The sequence below is a fragment of the Bos javanicus genome, chromosome 20 (assembly GCF_032452875.1).
Source record: "Bos javanicus breed banteng chromosome 20, ARS-OSU_banteng_1.0, whole genome shotgun sequence".
Lineage (NCBI taxonomy): Eukaryota > Metazoa > Chordata > Mammalia > Artiodactyla > Bovidae > Bos > Bos javanicus.
This window is the reverse complement of record NC_083887.1, coordinates 23333292-23359538: the sequence shown is the minus strand read 5'-3', so window position 1 is coordinate 23359538 and position 26247 is coordinate 23333292. Positions and strand designations below refer to the sequence as shown.

Genomic DNA, 26247 nt, shown 5'->3' with positions numbered 1-26247 from the left:
TATTAATTGGAAGGACTGATGCTAAAGCTCCAATACTTTGGCTGCCTGATGCAAAGAGCCGACTCACTAGAAAAGACCCTGATGCTGGGAAAGATTGAAGGCAGGAGAAGAAGGCAACAGAGGATGAGATGGTTGGAAGGCATCACTGACTCAACGGACATGAATTTAAACAAACTCCAGGACATAGTGAAGGACAGGGAAGCCTGGTGTACTATAGTTCATGGTGTCCCAAAGAGTCGGACACAACTTAGCAAATGAATAACAACAACAACTTATCAAGCTTTAGAAATCTTTATCATGACCCTCAAGAAAGGTAAATGGGGACTTCCCTGGGGATCCAGTGGCTAAGGGCTGCATGCTCCCAGTGCAGGGGGTTTGATGTCTGATCAGGGAACTATATGTGTGGGATCCCACACACTTGCAACTAGAAGTTTGGATGCCACAACTGAAGATCTTGCATGATTCAACTAAAACCTGGTGGAGCTAAATAAGATTAAAAAAAAAGTTAAAAAGACACTAGAAACAAATGGTCTACATAAACTGGCCTTCAACCCAAATGGCAAACACTGTAGTAGCCTGACCAGAATCCACTGTTGCTTGTATGCCATGTTACTTAGCAAACCACTCCCAAAATAACCGAACAGTCTGATAAGGCAACAGTCCAACATGAAATCTGCTGCCAACTGGCTCTTATCAGCTAATTCTACATATAGGAAAGTTTTATAAACAATTTAGTGAAAAAGAAAATAAACAGTGCTAGAAAGGGGATTCTGATACAGGAACTTCCACGCATAGATGGCAGGAGTATAAAGTTGCACAGCCTTTCTAGATAACAATTTGGCTATATAGTAATATATAAAAAAACCTTAATTCTGCTTTCCATCCTTTTATTCTAATAATTATACTTTTGAGACTCTACTAGAAGAAATCAAAATATGGTATAAATATGGCATGTAGAAAGCTGCTAAGCAAAGCATTATTTAAAATAATTAAAATTGTGAACAGCTTAATAGTTAAACATTGTTAAATTATGATATAGTTAAATAAATAATATGCATTTATATAAAATGATATTTAGAAATAATTCTTAATATGGAAAAATGATCATAGCTTTTTGGGGCATTTCAATGATCCTTAAGGATAATTTTTATTGTAAAATTTTTTACAATTCCTTGAAATCTGGTACTTTCCCCTTACTTATTATTCTTAGCCTCAGTCATAATCCCTAGAATTTATGGCTAAATTATCTAAGCTAAAACCCTTAGAAAACCTTGCCAAAGAACTCTAGATGTGCTGCAGAGGCCTAAGGTTCAGGGAGAGGCTGGAGACTGTTTAATTATCTAAAAGGCTCATTAGATTAGAACAACTATTAGAAGCAACTGTGAGGGTGGAGAGAAATTAAGGTGAGTGGACCTTACTTTTTTAACTTTTCCAGAAGTACCAGTCCCTACAGTTGCTTACACCTAAGTCCAGTCCCTCCTTGCAGACCAGAGGTTGTTAGTTACAGCCAGATAGGACAAGTCTGGCCCATAGTCTGTTTTTATCAATAAAGTTTTTATCAGAACACAGCAAGGCCCATGCAGTTACGTGTTGTCTATGGCTGTTTTCATTCTACAATGGCAAAACTGAGTGCATGTACATATATTATTATATATACATATACAATATACATATATATAAATACATATCAAATATTTATAACCTCTCTTTTACTTTTGCTGAGTGTCTATCTCCTTCCCCAGAGTGTCTAGCACCAAAAGGAGCTTAGTGAATGCTTACCGACAAAAGGAAGGGATAGAACAAAAGAAAGGGAGGGAGGAAGTAGACAGCAAGGGACAGAAGCAGAGAAGGAGAAAAAACAGGTAGGCAGGCAGACAACTAAGGAATATTTTGCAGAAGTAACAACAACAAGTAATAAAAATTTAAATTGAAAAAGTTAAAAAAATTAAAATTGTATATAGTATATGATCTCATTAAAACATCATTGAAAAGGATAGGAGAAAATATACTAAAATGCTTTAACAACACTTGCCTCTGTATGATAGGTTTATGTTTCTTTATGCTTTTGTCTTTTTCCAGAACCGTCTCCATACAAGAACAAAACAAAATCTACTCTTAGAGAAAAAAGATAAATTTATCATCCTATAGAAGTACAGTTGACTTAAACACTGTAAGAAAATGGGTTCTTCACTTTGTATATACTATTTTTATCCTATATTATGGGAATGCTATATTTTCTGGATAAGCTGTTTTTTAATAAAAGTCATACACTGTTTATATTGAGGATAATACAGATGTTATATAAGAAAATTAAAATCACCCATTAGAAATAACCAGTTAACAGTCTAGTATATTTTCAGATAAGTATAGACCCACATACATGCACTCTGCACTCAGGTGCACAGAAACATGAAATTAGTTTTACTTGCTTTTGAGCTTTACATAAAGTGTAATAACACAATGTGTGTTTTTCTGTTTAGCTTCTTTCGCCAACATTATCTTTCTGAGGTTCATCCATATTCTTGTTTGCAGCTGTAGATTGTTCATTTTTATAAATGTGTAATATTCCATTACATGAAAATATGATTTATTTAACCATAGCTGGTTGGTGGGTATCCAGGTTGTTTCCAGTTTGGCACTCTTATGAATAACTTTTAATCTATATTTTTGTACATGTCTCTTGGTGAAATGTTTCTATTGATTACAAATAGTGTATACTAAATGCTAGCAGATAATTACAAACTCTCTTGCAAAGTGATTATACTAATTTACACTTAACTCTAGTACTGCATAATCACTCCTATTGTTCTACATCCTTGCCTTGATTTGTTTTCATCATTGACTGATTTCTTACTTTAGGTTACTGTTTTCTGTCTTTTGTTCCCAGATTTTCTATCTGGGCCCTTTTTTAATTCAGCAAACATTTTCTATGAGTTTGGTTCTTTTTTATATTTTTAGCCAGTGCCAAAATTCTCAATCTTATTTCAGTTTCCTTGAACATATTAAAAATAGTCTTTAAAAGTCTGTTTCTGATAACTCCATCAGCTGGATCATCTGTCAGTCTTCATTGTATATCCAAGTCTCCAATTTCTAATCATGTTGGTTTATCTTCTCTGCCTAGCTATTTTTAAGTACCTGGCCTTGTACTTAATGGAATTTTAGTATACAGAAAATAGTATAAATAAGTTGAAGGCTTAGAATAATATTATTTTCTTTAGAAAGGATGTACATTTGCTTTGGGGAACCAATTTAAGACACTTAGCAGACCTAGATTACTTTAATTCAATTTTAGGAACTGAGATGAGTTAAAGTTGAGCTACAGTCTCTGAAAGAAGACCATTCTATTTCCTGTTCACTCATATTTCTAGGCTTTTCAGCTTGAAGTTTGCAGGGGCCTGCCTACTTTTAGTGAGCACTGAATTCCAATTTTTCTCCCTGTGGCCTTGTAAAGCTGTCAAAAGTTCTGTCAATTTAATAGCTTCTCAGCTAATAAACTTAAACTAGAATTGGCAGATACTCTTGAGGAAATGCTGCACTTCCCTTTCTTGGTGCCCTCCTTCTTCGAGATCTAGATCCTACTGTTCTTGTCTTATCAGTTCTCCTATGTCCATAGGCACATTAAAACAATTGGAGGGGTGGTAAGTTTTTCTAGTTATTCTAAGCAGTTGGTTGGTCCAAATTCCTTAGTCTGCCCTTGTCATAAGCAAAATCTCCCTTGTCCTCTTTAATTAAAAAAAAAGTAATAGATTAACAAGACTTCCCTGGCAGTCTGTCTAGTAGGTCTAGTAGCTAAGACTCCACATTTCCATGGCAGGAAGCATGGGTTCAATTCCTGGCTGGGAACTAAGATCCCACATGCTGCATGGCATGGCCAAAGAATTTAAAAATAAGTAAAATAAAAATACTTTATTAAAAATGATAGATTATTAAAATATTAATTCACATACTGTAAAATTTACCCATTTAAATGTGTGATTCAATAGTTTTTAGAACATTCATGGAGTTGTCTCTCAAGCACCAAAACCAATTTTTTGTTTTTTGGCTATGCCATATAGAATGTGGGATCTTAGTTCTCCCATCAGGGGCACCACTTGTGCCCCCTGCAGTGGAAGTGTGGAGTCTTAACCACTGGACTGCCAGGGAAGTCCCACCATAATCAACTTTAGAACTTTTCATCACTCCAAAAAGAAGTTCCATTATTCCCTCTCGCCAGTATCTGCAACCATTAATCTTCTTTCTGTCTCTATTGCCTTTACCTAATTTAGATAGTTCATATAAATTGAATCATATATTTTTTGTGTGTGTGGCCTCTTTTATATAACATGTTTTCAAGGTTCATATATATTGTAGCATATATTGACACTTTAATCCTTTTTTTATGGTCAAATAATATTATGTTGTATGGATATACTACATTTGGTTTATACGTATATCAACTGATGGATATTTGGATTGGTTCCACTTTTGGCTATTATAAATGTTATGGACATTTCTTTATATTTGTTTGGACATATGTTTCAATTCTCTTGGGTATATACCTAGGTGTAGAATTGTTAAGTCAAATGATAATCCTGTATTTAACATTTGTAGGAATTATCACACTGTTTTCAAAAGTGGCTATACCAGTTGCAAAAGAAGTCATGGGTATGAAATGAATAGTATGGGAAACAAAGTCAGTGTAGTATCTTTGTATGGTGACAGATCATAACTAAGCTTATTGAAGTGATCATTTTAAAATGCACAGAAATGTCAAATCACTATGCTGTATAAGAGGAACGAACTGCGTTACAGGTCAATTATACTTCAAAAACAAACAAATTCATAGAAATAAAGACTAAATAGAAATAAAGACTCTACCAGAGGCAGGGTAGAGGAGGAATGGAAGAAGACAGGCAGTGAAAACATATAAACTTTCAGTTACAAAATAAATATGTACTAGGAATATAATGCACAACATGATAAATACAGTTAATACTGCTGTATGTTATATATGAAAGTTGTTAAGAGAGTAAATCCTAAAGTTCTCATTATAAGGAAAAATATTTTTTTCTGTTTTTAAATTTTTGTATCTACATGAGATGATGGATGTATATTAAATTTATTCTGATAATCATTTTATTATGTAAGTCAAATCATTATGATGTACAGCTTAAACTTATAAAGTGCTGGATGTCAATTATATCTCAATAAAACTGGAAGGAATAATGAGTGGCTATATCATGTTTCAATTCCACTAGCAATGTTTAAGGATCATGCCCTCTTTTTAAGCAATTATTTTTAACACCCAAATTAACTAGCCTTAATAAAACAGACCAATTATGTCTCAATAATGCTGAAATAAAATAGAAAATATTTATAAAAATTATTCTCTAACCATAATAAGTGAAGTGAAGTTGCTCAGTCGTGTCTGACTCTTTGTGATCCCATGGACTGTAGCCTACCAGGCTTCTCCTTCCATGGGACTTTTCAGGCAAGAGTACTGGAGTGGGTTGCCATTTCCTTCTCCAGGGGATCTTCCCGACCCAGGGATCGAACCCAGGTCTCCCACATTGTAGGCAGATGTTTTACCCTCTGAGCCAACTATAATAAAGGAGAAACAAAATGAAAGTAACATACTAAAGTAATAACAATTTTAATATATAAGAGCTAGGGTATAACAACACTCAAAGACAGGATGAAGACCAATGGCTACATCAATTTATAATAAATAAGCCAGAATTTAAGAGAAGATTAGAAGCCATTCTATGGAAGAAGTACAATAAAATAAAAAACCAGAGGCATTGGTAGACATAAAAACTAGTGTTAGAATAAATAACAACAAGTCAGATATGAATTTGATAAAAGAGAAATAACCTTAATTGAAGTAGTGATACATGCCAAGTTAAATTATAAGCTAACTGAAATAGAAAAAATGAGGAAGTGTGATGATGTTGCAAATGAATCAAACTTTTTAAAATAAGTATAGCACCAAAGTAATTTTCTATGTCACTTTATAGAAAAGTATTTCTTAGCTTGAAATGTTGAGGCATTCACTTATCTCTTAATATTTAAAAGCCCTTAGAAACTATACTTGGGGACAAAGAAATACAGAATAGATTGCAAGATGAAATCTTAAAACAAGAAGCCATAGGAAAATTATATAGTAGACTTTTGGAGACAATTTGAGATTAAGACTAAAATATAACAGGCAAGACAAAGATATATAATCTCAGTATGTTTCTTTTATATCAATTCCTTATCTTTGGGCTACAGTCATCCATTAGGCTTTTGACAAGATCCCTAAATTTCATGAGCCTCCAACTTAAAATATTTGATTTTGTCTGTTTGTTAAAAGGAGTCTTAATTTCCTTTAATAAGAAAATTGAATGAGTTTGCAATGGGTTTCATCACTTTTGCAGTAATGATATAATTACTTAAGAAAGGAAAATCCAAATGGAGTTGGTATTGCTGAGAGTTTTCTGAAAGGGAGCCAGGAAGCCATTAAGGAAGTATGAGTTATGCAAGTCTCAGCTTGGATGCAGTCTGACCTTTTGACCTGATAAGCAAGTTATTTAGAACATCTGCCAGAAACTCAAGATACTTATCAGACCCTTACCCTAAAATAACCAGTAATTTACATCTAGGACCCCTATCCTAAAACAACTTGTGATTCCTTAAGGATGAATAACAATTCTTTCCAGGCAAGTATTAACAATCTCATGGCTTTCTGTCTTTATAAGGCCCTGACTTTCTCAGAACACTCTTCAGGATTACCCAAATGTGTGTCTCCTGAATTATAATTTTAAGACACCCCCCTCCCCCACCACCATAAACTCTTTTCTTATTTGCAGCCCACTACACTTTTTTGGCGGGGGCGGGGTTGATACACTAAAATCCTTTTCAACTATATACTTGGAGGTGTTATAACACTAAGTAGAACTGAGTAGACAGAGAAAAATGCTAGGCCAACTCTTCATACTCTTTCCTCCCAACAAAACACGCTTGATTGACTGGCCCTAACGAGCACTAGTCATACTCCATTATTAGGCTTCCTCTTTCTTCAGATTTGTCCAAATAATGTTAATGAGGGAAGATGAAAGGGAAGAAAATAAAGAACTAGTTTGCAGGCAAGGGAAGAAACCATCAGATAGGACAGACAGATCTAGGGAAAGAAATGGAAGCACCTCAGAAGAGCAAATATAAATGCAAAAGGACAGTTAAGCAAAGACATCTGGAAAGACTGGCAGAAGTAAAAGAACCTATGAACTAGAGAGAATAAAAAGGTTCCAATGAAACTCAAAATAAGATCCCATTCTAACAAAGTCCATAGTTAGATTTAAAGCATCTCTAAATCCATGGCCAGGATTGCCCTCTTTAAGCATTTAGCAAAAAGAGTTCCATTGGAGAAAAATAATGGTGGAAAGTAGGGAGAAGAGAGGTGAGAGAAGAAGACTAAAGAGGGAGAGAAAAGAAGAGAGGCAAGAAGAAGGGAGAAAGGAGGAAGGAGAGGGAAGGGAACAAAAGATATAATATACAATCAGCAAATTGGTCCTCAGCTCCAGGGCACTGATATGTGGGCATGGTCAAGGGCCCTGGTCCTGCCTATTTAACATGGATGGCAAGTTCCTCAAAATTCAATTACACAGCTCTGGAAACCAACACTCCTGGAAAAACTACTTTACTAGACCTGTATAAATCCCCAACTATGAAACTGAGCCTCAATAATCAAATAATCACTTCCAATCACTATTGTTGGCCTAGGACACATTAATAGATAAACTCTTCACTTTGTTATGTGCTTGCTCACTCTCACCCGGTAGCTCTCTCTCTCTCGGACCACAGATAACAAACAGAGTCAATTCAGGTTGCTATCTAGTGACAGTATTAATGACAGATAAAAGTGAGAGAGGCCAGTTTGCACATGGGCAGACAAATAAACACTTTAAAAAAATAAGGGCCATAAGCATGCTTGGTATCTTTGAAGGGCACCCAGAAGACTGCCTATTTTAAATATCTACCTCTACCCCACTGGCTTACCAGAGTCCTTGAAATGTTATTAGAAAAATCTAATCCTTAGGTTAGGCTTTTATATTTCTAGAATTCTCCTTATTAAAATGCAAATAGTCATGAAAAAGTAACAGACTAGATCTTTGACACATCAGATTGCTTGCCATCATAACATTAATCAGACAACAGAGCTGGCACCAATAGGATAGATAAGCATTAGTGAATAAGGGGAGGAAGAAAAAGTATAATTTACAATGAATTGTTTAGAGGGAATTTTTGAGTGAATTCCCTGAGAAAAACTGGACACACAGAGATGAGTAAGAAAGCTGTAGGTACTGGGAGAAATGCAAGAGGAAACAGAGTTTGAGAAAACTGAAAAAGGGAAGTTCAAATCCCAATTTGGTTTCAGGCTGGCTGGGAGGGTCAACTCCCAAAGGTTATAATCCCAGAGCAGCAGCTGAGCATGAAGCAATCCTGAATACCAGCTCTAATATCTGGTTACCAGAAAGTCTGGGAAAAGCAGCAAAACAAACTCTAAGGCCAGTGACTCCCAATGGCATATAACAAATACAGTATAGGAGATTTCTAAACCTCTCTGTCCCCCTACCCACATTCTTAACCCCAAACCAGGTGAAAAACTAATAAGGGAGGGGAGGGGAGGCATGCAGAGAGAAATATGGATTTGTGTAATTTGCAAAAATTCTCCAAATGATCCAAATGCTTATGATTATGACATGTATGGTTCCTCTACAGTGACAAGCTCCTTCATCTACCTAAGTCTAATCAGATCCCCAGTCCACCAAAATGATAAGCAAGTCCAACACACTTTCAGTCCCAAATATTTCTTAAAATTTTTATGTTTGAACTAGAACATGATTTTGATTGCCACCTAGTGGAAGAGACAGAGTCAACCACAAATTAAACTGAGAATAAGCAATCTAAAAGTATCAAATGTTATTTTTTATATTCTAACAGCTGAAGACAGTTTCCCAAAGTGTGGCTATACGAAAGATGAATTTAGGTAGCACAAGGATAAATGCTATTTTAAGTCCTTTGTATTTACTGCAATGTATATTAGAAAAAAGTATAAATGATACTTCATCATTTCACAAATATGTGAAGATAAGGCTAAATTAACATTAATTTTTTCAAAGTTAATAAAAATACAGTATATCTGAAATTTATGTATATAAAATGAAATAACCCACATTTTAGTAGAAATAACAGTATTTTAAGATATTCCTGTTTTTTCCCCCATCAAATAAGTTCCTGAAATTATTTCACAAGAAAATTAGCATTCAATACTGCTAAACTCCTATAAAAATTTGCCTTCCTTAAAACATGCTTACCTAGACAGTTATCCTATGATTGAAAATAGTTGATTCCCTCTTATTTTGACAAATTTCATTATAGAAAATATACTTCCATTTAATCTAAATGGTTAAATACTCAGAGAACTGTTTAAACTCCTGCCAACCTATTGCAGTGGAATGCACTTTAATGACCTGTGTTGTATCGTCACAGTGGTCAATTATTTATCATAGAATTCAGAGGTTTCAAGAAAGTTCCGAGCATTTAATCAGCATTCATTACTCCTTCTATTCACTGATACTGAAACATACAAGTGAAAATTACAAGATTCATTTCATTATCTTCTCTGATGACCACTTTAAATGACAATGATACATTTCTCAAGTGATAAATTTCATACTGCTCAACCTGCTAAAAAAGACTAAAAAATTAAGTATCTGGAAAATGGAAACAGGATTATCAAGAATAGTTTAAACCAATCCTCTTTCATCTCCTGGACTGGAAACTCCTTAAAGCCTTAAAATCAGCATTTTTTTTGCCATCATAACATTAAACAGACATTACAGCTGGCACCAATAGGATAGATAAATAATAGTGAATAAGGGGAGGAAGAAAAAGTATAATTTATAAAGCATTGTCTAGAGGGGATTTTTGAGTGAATTCCCTGAGAAAAACTGGCACACAGAGATGAGTAAGAAAGCCCTAGGTCCTGGGAGAAATGGAAGAGGAAACAGAGTTTGAGAAAACTGAAAAACAGTTCAAGGAATAGGTGGGGTTGTTGAATAGTTGGGTATTTACCTAACAGTAACTGCCACATGTCCCACCTAAAGCACTCAGCTTCTTTCTGAGGAGACAACACTCTTACAGTTTCCTATTTACTCCCCTGGACTCATTTATATATATTTGCAATATATATAACTTGTTAATGTCTTTACCCAAATGGCAGTATACTATATACACTGACTGCTCTGCACTTAACTTTTTTCATTTAACAAAATAAGTTGAAGACTTGTTCCATTTTGATAGGTAATAAAGTCACTTCCTTCTTTTTAATGGGTGAAAAATATTCCATTGTATCAAGGTGCCATAATTTATCCAGTCCTATAAGAAAAGACATTTTTGTTGTTTTCAATCTTTTGCTATTACAAAGAAACAGTGCATCAAACAACTCTGTACATATACTATTTGACACTGCAAATTAATGTTTAGAAGTGAAACTGCTGGGCCATGTAAACTTTGGCATTGGTTTCTGGCATTTTTTTTGGCGAGGGGCAGATCACATTAATTTTGTGGGTTAAAATTTAAAGAGCATGACACTATATTTTAGAGTCTTCCCTACTGAGAACAGAATATCCCTTTTTGTTACATGTAATACCTTATTAACTAGAACATACATACTTAGTCCTTTCTAAAATATGGAGGCATCTAATAATCCAGGACATCTTTTAATCACTGTCAGCCAGGTGGCAGTCATGAAAGTAACTGCTCCTGGTGGCATGACAGTTCATCTGTGGTCGTTTCAATGATCAAACCATTTAGAGACCATTCACTTTTCACTTTAATGAATTGGAGAAGGAAATGGCAACCCACTCCAGTGTTCTTGCCTGGAGAATCCCAGGGACGGGGGAGCCTGGTGGGCTGCCGTCTATGGGGTTGCACAGAGTCGGACACGACTGAAGCAACTTAGCAGCAGCAGCAGCAAGGAATAAATATGAGCCACAGTGTTGTTAGAAAGCTTTTTGTGACACCTTCTGGTAAGATCAGGCAAGTACAAGCATCAAAACTAAAAAGTGTCAGTGATTTGGAAGAAAATTCTTTCAAGAAATACTACACTATCAATGCTCTTAATCGTAATATGGACAATTTTGTGTGAGCAGGAAAAAATAATGATTTTTGATGACTGCAAGTCAAAAAGTGATTCAGAAGAAGCAGGCTGTATGTGAAGAATCAGATTGTAATATCTTAACTGATATATTTTGTTTATATTTTTGATTTTGTAATCGTACTAGAATTCTAGTAGGTACAAAAATAAAATTCTAAGTTCTAAGAAATTGTTGCATCAGAGGTATGGGCAGCAGTTTATGTTAATTTTATATTAAAAAAAAAAAAAAAGAACAACCAAAATCAGTACAACTTTTAATCAGCATCTCAGATTTGAATAAACATTGTGCTGTTATTTTAGTATTTTAGAGTTTCTCTCATATAGATTTTGCATATTCTTAAGGCTATTCCTATGTATTTTATCTTTTCCTCCATTATATTTTATTATTAGAATGCTATTGATTTTTGAGTATTTTGTAAACAACCACCTTACTGAATTTTTTAATATAAACTGTTATTATAAATTGCATTTATAATAATTTTTCAGTGGATTCTTTTGGATTTTCAAGGTAAGGAATGAAATAAATTTTAAACTCTAATTATCTTAAACTATCTGCTAGAATTTAAACTCAAAGAAGGTAAGGATTATAAATTATTTTTACTGTTCTATTCCCAGCACTTCCCATACTTGTGCTCAGTTGCTCAGTCATGTCCAACTCTTTGCAAACCCATGGACTGTAGCCCGTCAGGATCCTCTGTCCATGGAATTCTCCAGGCAAGAATACTTGAGTGAGTTGCCATTTCCTCCTCCAGGAGATCTTCCCAACCCAGGGATCAAACCTACATCTCCTACATTGGCAGGTGGATTCTTTAACACTGAGCCACTGCGGAAGCCTGACCGCGTAATACATCGCACAGATCAGACAATCAATATGTATTTGTTAAATGAGTTACATGCATATTACTTCATAAAACTTACCTCAGCCATCCCTGACAGAGATACGGAGTTTAGTCTAAAAAGTCAAATATAAGTGAGAAAATGTATTCATATATATTTCCTTTTATATACAAACATACAGACCCTGTAAGAAATTAGATATTTTATAATAAAATCTCTATATATTTGGTTATAATGAGTTCTATTTTAATAACTAAAAGTCTTAATTATAAAATAAATGTTTTATTTTAAACACTTACCTTTTAGATCTTATATCTGATGAATCAAACTGGATATTCATAGGTCCAGGATTTATTTCATGATCTCCCTCAGGGATGAGAAGATGCCTAGAATCACTATCCATATTTGCCATTTTTCTCAGACTGTAAGCACTAAAGAAGTCAGTCCTGTAATAAATCAGAAAAGAGAAATAATTTAAAGTTTAATATAAGAATTATTTTACTACTGATAGGGAATACATTTGCATGTATAAGAAATCAAAAACACAGGAATTTGCTGAAGCTATCTTAATGAGATATATGTCTAAAATACTTATATTATCAGAAACTTGCTAAGTTGAAAAGGAGTTACTACTTATTTTTCAGCTTAATAAAAAAAGAAGCAAGGCAATCCATTTCCAGTAATAAAACAGATTAGGCTATTTGGGCTCATTTTCCTGCAGAAAACAACTGAAAATACTGGATAAAATATTAATTTTTTTTTTTTGAAAATAGGAAAAGCAGGCCATTTGTAGGTGAATTTAAGGAACCTAGAAAAGTAAGTAGCTCAAACAAGTTGGTTCCATTCTAAAGGTATTCGCTGTGCCAGGAGAAACTGTGCTGGGGTTTTCAAGATCTTGTGGAATAGTAGCGAAATAAAAAACAAACCCCAAAATTCATCCAAAGTAAGGAACGAGTATAGTAAGAAATCACCCCCTATCCCTACTTCCCATACAGCTGTGACTACAGAGCGCTTCACCATCAGATTAGGAGTTAACAGGAAGTAATCCCAAGGAGATCCAACCAGTCCATTCTAAAGGAGATCAGTCCTGGGTGTTCTTTGGAAGGAATGATGCTAAAGCTGAAACTCCAGTACTTTGGCCACCTCATGTGAAAAGTTGACTCACTGGAAAAGACTGTGATGCTGGGAGGGATTGGGGGCAAGAGGAGAAGGGGATGACAGAGATTGAGATCGCTGGATGGCATCACCGACTCGATGGACATGAGTTTGAGTAAACTCCGGGAGTTGGTGATGGACAGGGAGGCCTGGCGTGCTGCGATTCATGGGGTCGCAGAGAGTTGGACACAACTGAGAGACCAAACTGAACTGAACTGAATCCCAAAGAAAGGTAATGCCAAAGAATGCTCAAACTACTGCACAATTGCACTCATCTCATACCTAGCAAAGTAATGCTCAAAATTCTCCAAGTCAGGCTTCAACAATATGTGAACTGTGAACTGCCAGATGTTCAAGCTGACTTTAGAAAAGGCAGAGGAACCAGAGATCAAATTGCCAACATCCGCTGGATCATGGAAAAGGCAAGAGAGTTCCAGAAAAACATATATTTCTGCTTTATTGACTATGCCAAAGCCTTTGACTGTGTGGATCAGAATAAACTGTGGAAAATTCTTCAAGAGATGGGAATACCAGACCACCTGACCTGCCTCTTGAGAAACCTATATGCAAGTCAAGAAGCAACAGTTAGAACTGGACATGGAACAACAGACTGGTTCCAAATAGGAAAAGGAGTATGTCAAGGCTGTATATTGTCACCCCGCTTATTTAACTTATATGCACATCATGAGAAATGCTGGGCTGGATGAAGCACAAGCTGGAATCAAGATTGCTGGGAGAAATATCAATAATCTTAGATATGCAGATGACACCACCCTTATGGCAGAAAGCAAAGTAGAACTAAAGAGCCTCTTGATTAAAGTGAAAGAGGAGAGTGAAAAAGTCGGCTTAAAACAACATTCAAATAACAAAGATCATGGCATTTGGTCCCATCACTTCATGGCAAATAGATGGGGAAACAATGGAAACAGAGACTTTATATTCTTGGGTTCCAAAATCACTGCAGATGTTGAATGAAGCCATGAAATTAAAAGACAATTTCCCCTTGGAAGAAAAGCTATGACCAACCTAGACAGCATATTAAAAAGCAGAGACATTACTTTGCCAACAAAGGTCCATGTAGTGAAGCCTATGGTTTTTCCAGTAGTCACATATGGATGTGAGAGTTGGACTATAAAGAAAGCTGAGCACTGAAGAATTGATGCTTTGAACTGTGGTGCTGGAGAAGACTCTTGAGAGTCCCTTGGACTGCAAGGAGATCCAACCAGTCCATCCTAAAGGAGATCAGTCCTGAGTGTTCATTGGAAGGAATGATGCTAAAGCTGAAACTCCAATACTTTGGCCACCTAATGCGAGGAGCTGACTCATTTGAAAAGACCCTGATGCTGGGAAAGATTGGAGGCAGGAGAAGGGGATGACAGAGGATGGTATGGTTGGATGGCATCACCGACTCCATGGACCTGAGTTTGGGTAAACTCCGGGAGTTGGTGATGGACAGGGAGGCCTGGCGTGCTGCGGTCCATGGGGTCGCAAACAGCTGTACACTCTGAGCGACTGAACTGAACTGAACTGAAAAGTGCCTCACTCCCTCACAAGAGAATCGCAAACAAGGTTTCTTGACACTGACCACAGCCTGTGTGTGTGTTTGTATGTGTCTGTGTGTGTGTCTGTGTAGAGGGAGATATTATATACTACAAACTGTACCTCATGGATTTGCAAGGTGATCAAAGAACACTTAAAGCTGTGAACATAATTTCAGGTTACTTGCTTGGTAGAGCTTATAGGTAACTGGCTGAAGCAAATGTAAATCTTTTCTTTGAGGATCCAGAAAACATTGATCCTAGCCCTCAAAAAAGACCTGCAAACAGTTTTTCAAGAACAATGAACAGTACACTGTCAAAATAAACCAGCATATAAAGAAATAAAATGCTATTAGTGAGAACCAGAAGAAACAGCAGAAATAGTTTCACAAAGGTTTCAACCACATTTTTATTATCAGAATAAGATAATAAAACAATTATGATTCCTTCCTTTAAACAAATAAAGGAAAAAGTGGATATTTTCAAAAAGTAACAGCATGTTTGAAAAGGACAGAGTGAACTCTTAGGCCCAGATAAATAACAACAACAACAACAAAATAAAACAAAACATAATAGCCAAAATTTAAAAGTCAATGGGTGTATTTAAAAGTTGAAGAAAGGATGCTGGCAACATGGTAGAATAAAAAACTACCTTCATCTTTTCCCTTCAAAGTACAACCAGTAAAACATCTATAAACACAACAAAACTGCCTCCACCCAACACACTAGGATGCTGGAGAGTTCCATACATCTGTTCATCTAAGAGTGAGCAGACTAGATAGAATATATAGAAGAGGGGGAAACTGAGGGAGGGAGAAACCAAGAGAAGAGTGGCCCTCCAGCTCTAGCAGCTGAAACTGCAGCCCCAAAAGACTGGTTGGCAGCAGGGGAGGTGGGCACACGACTCCTGCCTCAGCAGCCGCCATGAACAAACAGGCCAAGACAGAGAACCTTACAACACTGCACCCAGCATAGGTGCCCCTGCAATCCTGGCTCTTCTCTCTCTTCTCCCTTCCCCTGCAATGTCAGAGCCTGTAATTCAGGAGACCCTGGATATGACGTAAGAGACCACCATCCCGGCTATAGCAGAAGGCAAGGCACCGACAACCCAGGAGGCACAAGAAACAATAATGAGTGCCCAAGGTAACACTGCTAACAGAGGTGATGGAGGATGGAGAGTGAAGATTCAAATATAACTACAGGTAGTTCAGGTAAGAAAAACCAAAAGATTGTGCACCACTTACTGGAAAACAGAAGAAAGGCCTCTAATTTCTAATCTACTGAATCTGTTATAATCAACAAAAAAGGTGTTTGCCACTTGAAAATTGTCTGTGGAGAAACAGCTCATCAGGCACCATGAACCATAGTAACACTGCACTACAAAATGACAATTCTCCAGAAACTAAATGTAAAGTAATGAAATATTGTGACGTAATTGAAACAGATTCAAAATATTTGTCATGAAGAAACTCAACAAACTAAAGAAAACTCAGAAAAGCAGATTCAATAAGCTCAGGAATAAAATTAATGAACAGAAGTAATACTTTAACAAAGAGATTTAAACTCTAAAAATAGAAATAAATGAAAATTCTAGAGCTGAAGAATTCAGTAAATGAAATGAATTACAAAGCAATGGAAATAGAGCAGACTGGATAAAAGACAGAATCAGCAAGCTTGAAGATAGAAATCTAGAAATAATACCAGTAGGAGAGGAAGAGAAATAAGATTTTTTTTTAAGTCAGAAAATTCTACAAGAGCTGACTGACTCTTTTAGGAAGGACAACATTAGGACATTGGGTATCCCAGAAAAGAAAGAAGGGAACAGAGTTTATTTAAAGAAATAATAGCTGAGAATTTCCCAAGCCTGTGGTAAGAATTGGATATACATGGCTATGAAGCTAGGAGAACACCTAATAACCTCAATGCAAAAAGATCTTCTCTAAGATGCATTATATTAAAACTGTCAAAAGGGGCTTCCCTGGTGGCTCAGTGGTAAAGAATCCATCTGCCAGTGCACAAGACATGGGTTCCATCCCTGATCCAGGAAGATCCCACATGCCAAAGAGCTACTAAGCCTGTGCGCCACAACTATTGAGACTGTGCTCTAAATCCCGGGAGCCACAACCACTGAAGCCCACGTGCCCAGGCATGCACGCCACAGTGATGAGAAGCCCTTGTACCACAACTAGAGAGTAGTTCATGCTCGCGGCAGCTAGAGAAAGCCCATGCAGCAATGAAAACCCAATAAAGCCATAAAAAATAACAACAAAAAACTGTCAGAAGTGAGTCACAATGAAAACATTTTAAAGGTAGCAAAGGGAAAAAGGATAATAACCTATAAAGGAAGCTCCATTATACACAGAAAATCCTACACTGCCACCAGAAAACCACCAGATGTCATTGATGAATTCAGTAAAGCTGCAGTATACAAAATTAATATACAGAAATCGGTTGTTAATTCTACACACTAACAATGGACGTGAGGAGAAGGCAATGGCACCCCACTCCAGTACTCTTGCCTGGAAAATCCCATGGACGGAGGAGTCTGGTAGGCTGTAGTCCATGGGGTCCCTAAGAGTTGGACACAACTAAGCGACTTCCTTTTCACTTTTCACTTTCATGCATTGGAGAAGGAAATGGCAACCCACTCCAGTGTTCTTGCCTGGAGAATCCTAGGGGCGGGGGAGCCTGGTGGGCTTCCGTCTATGGGGTCGCACAGAGTCGGACACGACTGAAGCGACTTAGCAGCAGCAGCAACAATGGACGTGAGTCTGAGTGAACTCCGGGAGTTGGTGATGGACAGGGAGGCCTGGCGTGCTGCGATTCATGGGGTCGCAAAGAGTCGGACACGACTGAGTGACTGAACTGAACTGAACAATGAATTACTCAAAAGAGAAATTAAGAAAATAAGTCCATGTACCATTGCATCAAAAAAGAATAAAAAACCTAGAAATGAACTTATCTAAGGAGGCAAAAGACCTGTACTCGGAAAACTACAAGACACTGATGAAAGAAATTGAAAATGACACAAATAGATGAAAAGATACACCATGTTCATGGATTAGAATTAATACTGCTAAAATGACCATACTACCCAAGGCAATCTATAGATTCAATGCAATCACTATTAAAATACCAAGGGCCTTTCTCACAGAACTATAGAAAAATAATTTTAAAATTTGTATGGAAATACAAAAGACCCTGAATAGCCAAAATAATCTTGAGAAAGAGAAGAGTTAAAAGAATAATGTTCTTTGACTTCAGACTATACTACAAAGCTACAAAAACAAATAATAATAAAAATAAAAACTATGACATAGGCACAAAAACAAATAGATCAATTAAACAGGATAGAAAGCACAGAAATAAACCCATGCACTTATAGTCAATTACTCTATGACAAAGGAGGCAAGAATATAAAATGGAGAAAAGAATTTTTTCAAAAAGTGCTCAGAAAACTGGACAACTACATGTAAAAGAATGAAATTAGAACATTTTCTCACACCAAATACAAAAATAAACTCAAAATGGATTAAAGACCTAATATAAGACTGGAAACCATAAAACTCCTAGAGGAAAACATAAGCAGAACATGCTAACATAAATTACAGCAGTATTTTTTTTATCTGTATGCTAAAGCAAAAAGAAGGGGATGACAGAGGACGAGATGGCTGGATGGCACCACTGAATCAATGGACATGAGTTTGAGCAAACTCCGGGAGATGGTGAAGGATGGGGAAGCCTGGTGTGCTGCAGTCCATGGGGTCACAAAGAGTTGGACGTGGCTGAGCAACTGAACAACAAATGCTAAAGCAAAGGAAATAAAAGCAAAAATAAATATGACCTAATCAGAATTAAAGGTTTTGCAGAACACGAAGGAAATCAAAACAGACAAAACAGACAGTGTACTAAATGGGACAAAATATTTGCTAATGGTATGACTGATAAGGGGTCAAAATTCAAAATATATAAACAGCTCATACAACTCAATGAAAAAACCAAACAACCCAATTTAAAAATGGGTGGAAGACCTGAATAGACATTTTATAAAGAAGACATACAGATGGCCAACCAATAAAGATGCTCAATAGCATTAATCATCAGGGAAATTCAAAACCACAATTAGATATCACCTCACACCCATTAGAATGGTTATCATCAAAAAGGTAAGAAACAACAAGTCTTGGTGAGTATGCCAATATAAGGGAACCCTTATATACCGTTGGTGGGAATGTAAATTGGTGTAACCACTGTGGAAAACAGTATGGCTACTTCTCAGAAAAACTAAAAATAGAACTACCATATGACTCATCAATTCCACTTCTGAGTATGTATCCGAAAAAAAAAATGAAAACGTTAATTCAAAAAGATACAGGTACCCCAATGGTTAGAACAGTATTACTTATAACTGCCAAGACATGGAAGCAACCTAAGTGTCCATCAACAGATGAATGAATGGATAAAGAAGATGTGGTACATGTACAATGGAACACTTTGTTGTTTAGTTGCTAAGTTGTGTCTGACTTCTTTGTGACCTAATGGACAGTAGTCCATTAGGCTCCTCTGTTCATGGGATTTCCCAGGCAAGAATATTGGAGTGGTTTGCCATTTCCTTCTCCAAGGGATCTTCCCAACTAAGGGGCTGAACCTGGGTCTCGTGTATTGGCAGGCAGATTCTTAACCACTGCACCAGGGAACTCTATAGATATTTCCTTAGTAAGTAAGTAGGTGTTAGTCGCTCAATCACATCTGACTGTTTGTGACCCCATGGACTATAGCTCACCAGGCTCCTCTGCCCATGGAATTCTCCAGGCAAGAATACTGGAGTGGGTAGCCATTCTCTTCTCCACAGGATCATCCCAATCCAGGGATCAAACCTGGGTCTCTTATGTTGAAGGCAGATTCACTATCTGAGCTACCAGGGAAACCCTAGGCATTTCCTTACTATATCTGACTCTTTGTGACCCCATGGACATATCTGATTCTTTGTGACCCCAGGGACATATCTGACTCTTTGTGACCCCATGTACTATAGCTCACCAGGTTCCTCTGCCCATGGAATTCTCCAGGCAAGAATACTAGAGTAGGTAGCCATTTTCTTCTCCAGGGGATCATCCCAATCCAGGATCCAACCTGAGTCTCCTGCATTGCAGGCAGAATATTTACCACCTGAGTCACCAGGGAAGCCCTAGGTATTTCCTTATGCAGCAATAATCCTTCTAGCAGCAGTGAAACAGAGGAAAAGTCAATAACCAAGTCAGAGTAGGGAAAAAAGTTACCTGCTTAAACAATGGTGGAAATACAGGGTTACACTTCTGACTTATTTTGCTAACCAATGCTCTCCACTGTATTGGTTCCTAAACTAAACTAGGATGTGGCTGAATTTACAAACAGGGTTCTTTTAACTCCCAGAGATGATACTTTCACTGATTATTGAATGTTAGGAAACCAGAAAAGAGGAAAATCTAGAAAGGTTCTTAAATTTCAGTCAGCCTTAACAAAAAGTAGTAATCAGGGTTAAGGAAAATATGAAGGACATTCAGGAATTGACATAAAAGTTCCAGTTTAATCACAAACATCTTTTTTTTTTTCCTGAGCAAATCTGAAATTTGCATTGTCAAATTAGCCTTTTATTCCAAACAAGTAGAAAACTGATATTTCAATGATTTAAAATAAATCATGAATGAGTTCAAAGTTCAAATTCAAAGTCCCCAGTGCCTTTCAGAGATTTATAATATTCAAATAAATATGAAGAATTGTAATAAAATTGATAATTTTCAGTTGCCTCAACTTTAAATTCCCCCAGAAAGCTGTCTCAAAGGAAATTTAGTATCTTTTTTAAAAGTCTTGATGAGAACTATAAGATATCTTAAAATCTGATGAATTAGGTTGAGAGGTGAACTGGAGTTTCATAGCTAACATTACTTAGATGGTAACACAGGATAGTGCTGTCAATGATTGACTAAACAGTTAAATATTCCAAAACATTATTTTTGTCATAGACTAACACTAATACAGGAAATTAAATACACAAAATGACATAAACAGACATATTCACTATTTCATTCAGTCCTCTGACCTTTAAAACAAAGTCCCAGATGCAAGATTAATGTCAAAGATAAGTCATTTAATAATGAGCTCCTAATCATTTAAGATTGGTTTTAGTATGGGGTCCCAAGACCAAAATAGCTTATTAATAACTTGCTTGCTAATACCTATGCTGAAACATTATCTCCATAAAAAGAACATAGAGAACAACAAAAGGAAGCTCCTGTAATGTCTTTTAAAAGGTATTAACTATGAGCATCACCATATTTCAAAGAATGTCAGTCCTTTCCACTCCAGGTTCAGAAACTTCCTTTCACAATTCTTTGAGAAAGCAAATTTATAGTACTGGGTTGGCCAAAAAGTTCCTGCGGTTTTAAAGCAAAAACAGAAGACACATTTTTCATCTCTTTCACCAACAACTTTATTGAACAACATATTAACCAATATGCAGATGAAACTACTGTAATAACAGAAAGTGAAGAGGAACTAAAGAGTTCCTCTTGAGGAGGGTGAAAAGGAAATGAAAAAGCCGACTTAAAACTCAACATTCAAAAAACGAAGATCATGGCATCTGGTCTCATCACTTCATGGCAAGTAGATGGGAAAAAGTGGATGCAGTGGCAGATTTAATTTCCTTGGGCTGCAAAATCATTGTGGACTGTGACTGCAGCCACGAAACTAAGATGTTTGTTCCTTGGAAGGAAAGCTATGACAAACCTAGACAGCATATTAAAAAGCAGGGATTTCGTTTTGCCAACAAAGGTCCATGTAGTCAAAGCTATGATTTTTACAGTAGTATGATACAGATGTGAGAGTTGGATCATAGATAAGGCTGAGCGCCAAAGAACTGAGGCTTTCAATTGTGGTGCTGGAGAACACTCTTGAGAGTCCCTTGGACAGGAAGGAGCTCAAACCAGTCAATCCTAAAGGAAATCAACCCTGAACATTCATTGAAAGGACTGATGCTGAAGGTGAAGCTCCAATACTCTGGCCACCTGATGCAAAGAGCTGACTCATCGCAGAAAAGACCCTGTTGCTGGGAAAGTCTGAAGGCAGGAGGAGAAGGGGCAGCAGAGGATGAGATGGTTAGATGGCATCACAGACTCAATGGACAAGAGCTTGAGGAAACTCCGGGAAATAGTGAAGAACAGGGATGCCTGGCATTCTTCTGTCCAGGAGTCCAGGGGGTTGCAAACAGTGGGACACAACTTAGTGACTGAACAACAACATTCACCATTTTCTTCCACTACCCTCTGACATTTTTCAGGCAATTTTATAATTCCATCTTCCCAAAACTTTTTATCTTTTTGAGCAAGAAACTGTTTCAGGTGCTTCTTACAATCTTCCAGGGAATTGAAAATTTTCCATTAAGAGAATTTTGGAAGGACTGAAATAAATGGAAATCTGAAGATGCAGTGTCTGGTGAATATGGCAGATGAATCAGACCTTCCCAGCCAAGCTGTAACAGTTTTTGTCTGGTCATCAGAGAAATATGCAGTCTTGCGTTATCCTGATGGAAGACTATGTGTTTTCTGTTGACTAATACCAGATTCTTTTCTTTGAGTGCTGCTTTCAGTTGGCCAAATGGAGAGCAGTACTTGCTAGAATTAATAGTTCTGTTTTCCAGAAGGAGCTCATAGTAGAGACTTCCCTTCCAATCCCACCATATATACAACATCATGTTCTCTGAATGGAGATCAACCTTTGGTGTGGTTGGTGGTAGTTCATTTCACTTGCCCCATGATCTCTTCCATTCCACATTACTGTATGGTATCCAATTTTTATTGCCCATCACAATTTGTTTTAAAAATGGAATTTTCATTAAATAGAGGATTGAATGCAGAAATATGGTCAAGGTTTTTTTGCCTAACTTACATGGAACCCAAACATCAAAGCGATTAACACAACCAAGCTGGTGCAAATGATTTTCAGTGCTTAACGTGGATATTCCGAGTATGTTGGCTATTTCCCTCATGATAGAAAGTTGACTGTTTTCAATTAGTGTCTCGATTTGATCACTCTCAACTTCAACTGGTCTACCTGACTGTAGAACATCATCCAACAAGAGATCTCCAGTACCGTACTTCCTTGATGGCTCAATGATTAAAGAGGCCACCTGCCAATGCAGGGGACACAGGCTTGACCCCTGGTCTGGGAAGAGTCCCCATGCCACTGGGTAACTAAGTCCAAGTGCCACAGCTACCAAGACTGTGCTCTAAAGGCTGGGAGGCACAACCACTGAGCCCATGTGCCGAAACTACTGAAGCCTGTGCACCCTAGAGCCTGTGTTCCACAACAAGAGAAGCACCGCAATGAGAAGCCCACGCATTGGAGCTAGACAGTAGCCCCTCCTCTCTGCAACTACAGAAAAGCCCACACAGCAGCAAAGACCTAGCACAGCCAGAAAGAAAGAAAGAAAGCTCCAGTACAAACCACAAACCATTTTTTGTCACATTTGATCAGTCATGCCACCTTCTCTACACACTGCACAAGTCTATTCTTGTGTTTCAGTTGCCTTTTTACCTTTCTTGAAATAATAAAGCATAAAATGCCAAAAGTGTTGCTTTTTTCCTTCCATCTTCAATATTAAAAAAGCTACACAAAAATTCACCAATTTTGATGAATTTTTTTTTTAATGCACACTGATATGACAGCTGTTACAATACAATCTAACAGAACTGTTTCAAATGAAGTTAAAAACAACAAAGCACTACTATAGCACCTTACATAAAACAACCAAATCAAGTTTTTGGCCAACTCAATATATATGCCAAGATGCTAGCAACAATCTGCAATAACAGGCACTGGCTTTTGCCCAAAGAAATGGATTATGAACCCACCATATAAGTATTTATGACTGAGAATTACTATTAACTAATACTTCTGCATATGGTAGAGTTTTAGATTCAGTTTATATTATATTTATATTCAGTTTACCAGGCTGGGGGTTGATAATTTTTTTTCTGTTAATGGCCAGATAGTAAATATTTTAGGCTTTGCCAGCCATACAGTCTGTGCAACTATTCAACTTTGCCTTGTAGCACAAAAGACAATATATAAATGAGCAAGCACAGCTGTATTCCAGTAAAACTACATAAAAAGTAAATACATTTGGCAGTGGGCCAAGTTTGGTCATAGTTTACACACCTATCCAGTACGCCAATATAAAAGCAAACAGGGGAAAAAAAGAAAAGCAAATGGGGGACTTTACCATTGATCCAGTGGCTAAGAATCTGTGTTCCCAATGCAAGAGGCCTGGGTTCAATCCCTGGTCATGGAATTAGATTCCACATGCCACAACTAAAACATCCCACATGCCGCAATTAAGACATAATGCAGCCAAATAAATAAATATTCAAAAAAAAAAAAAGCAAATGGAATCATACCATTAAAAAGGCAGCCTGGTAAAAGCAGTTTTGTTATGTATATGTATGTTCTTTTATGTATTGTAAGTCTATAACTTCTATAAAGTCCAGTAATGGACTTATCCAAACCTCTTCCTTATGAATTGCTTAATGGTCAACCGCCAGGAGCTATAATATTTAAATTCTGATGTGACAGTTGGATCAACAAATCCTTCAAGAGGTGTAAATTTGACGGTGCTGGAAGAGAATGTGGCTTAATAAAGAAACTACCAGTTAAAACAATGCAGTAGCACCAAAGAACCTCTTCTCCCACAATAGGGAACACTATTATAAATGCTCTCAAGTTATGTTTAGGGAGGAAGAAAGAAAGAATACTGGTAAAGGACTTAAATTTAAGTGTATTATAAAATGCTGGCCTGGTAGAGATTTTTAACCTCTTAATGATTTTTTTTTTTACTTTTATGGTTATATCTTCTTTAAAAAAAATAATACTATAAATCATTCATGCATTCCCATCCTCCTATGCTGTTTATCCTTTATTGTAACTATTCAGGGCATTATGAAAATCACAATGAACAGCAACTACTTTTATGTATGTAACTTGAGATATGCAGCATTTAAGATTGAGAGAAGAAATCTAAGGCTAAAGGTTCTCAGAGCTCTAGTGGGCACACAGTGGGAAAGGTGAACTTTATTTTCTTCCAGTCAAAGAATCTATAGCTTACATTTTAGTTTGCTATCGATCTGTCATTTTAACATGTGATGCAAGGAGATTTTTGTTCAAGTTAAAACAAGGTTTCTTTAACCTATTGAAAAGTTTAACGGCTTCCCAGGTGGCCTTAGTGGTAAGGAATCCGCCCGCCAATGCAAGAGAGGGAAGAGACGCTGGTTCAATCCCTGGTTCAGGAAGAGTCCCTGGAGAAGGGCATGACAACCCACTCCAGTATTCTTGTCTGCAGAATCCCACTGAGAGAGAAGCCTGGCGGTTTACAGCCGGCCCATAGGGTCGCAAAGAGTCTGAAACGATTGAAGCGACTTTGCACTCACGCATTGGAGTTTAAAGCCTTTCTTTCCCTTCAGGGGTTGCCTGGTTACCTTGCATATGACAGAGTAAAAAGATAAAAGAAGGGCGAACAGGTTAGAGTTTGCTAATCTACTGATGGCAGCAATAGATTAAGGCAAGGCTTGAGAGTCATGAAAATTAGGTTTCAGTCAAGCTGGTCAATAACTGGTTGGTGGTGAGCGAGTCAATTTCTTCATCTCGGTGTGCCTGACTTTCCTCATCTGGAAAGTCTCAAAGCACTGGATAGCAACTCTCAAAGACCCCTTCTAGCTGTTATTCTAAGACAGGAAGATGTCAAGCCACCTACTATCAGGGCACTGCTGCTACTGCTGCTAAGTCGCTTCAGTCGTGTCCGACTCTGTGCGACCCCATGGACTGCAGCCTACCAGGCTCCTCCGTGGGGTGCCATTGCCTTCAGAACACTAGCTCTCACAATCGAGCCGGGGGTGGAGGTTGGGGAGAAGAGTGACAAGGACTTACTGGTCTGGCCCTCACTCCCCACCCCTCGCCCCCGCCATCTGCGGTTAGGATCACATCAAGGCATCAAAGGGGTTTCCCCCCTACCTCCCCTCTCTAGCTCTCTCCTACTCCCATTCCTATAATTCTGCCAATTCTCCGCCATCCTCCTCTCACCTGGGTGTTCACCCACTGTAACCATGTCTTTTCCTTAAGGCTCCGGCAGACACGACTCCCACAGCCCCTTGAGTTCTCCCAGTCACGGAATGAGTCCCTTGCTTTGCTCGCACCCGAACCCTGCAGGGGCGCGCGCCTCCCCTCCGGACAGGACTCCACGGGCCCCAGCTTTGGCCTCACCGCTCCCGCAAGAAGCCACCGTTCCGGAGCGTTTCCCCAAAGAACTTCCCCGGGTGACAGACCGCTCCGATGCAAGCTCAGTAGTTCAGGCCGCTTCTACCCTGTTCCCTCCGCTCCTTCCCCGGAGGTGAGTTTGCAAAACCCGGAACGTGCTCTACCTGAGCAGGCCAAGCCCAGAAACTCAGAGTGTTTGGCGGGAAGAAGGACACCCCTTCCCCAAGCTTCTCAACTTGCCACAGCGAGGCTTCT

The 26247-nt window shown here is 37.6% G+C and overlaps 1 protein-coding gene across 11 annotated transcripts in view; it reads right to left on the bottom strand.

Moving 5' to 3' along the window:
* The window catches only part of SLC38A9 (solute carrier family 38 member 9), a 101378-nt gene extending 75131 nt beyond the window's left edge, over positions 1 to 26247 (bottom strand). For 4 of the 11 annotated variants that reach the window (XM_061393508.1, XM_061393513.1, XM_061393510.1 and 1 more), the window contains exon 1: positions 9336 to 12072. Coding sequence is in view for 4 of the 11 variants with exons in the window: in XM_061393506.1 (XP_061249490.1) it covers positions 12316 to 12428 (113 nt within the window). In the remaining 7 variants the exon portion in view is untranslated. Of the gene's footprint in view, positions 1 to 9335; positions 12073 to 12315; positions 12463 to 25818; positions 25907 to 25998; positions 26086 to 26156 lie in introns of those variants that run through there. The other 7 variants (XR_009731758.1, XM_061393505.1, XM_061393515.1 and 4 more) reach the window with 5 other exon arrangements.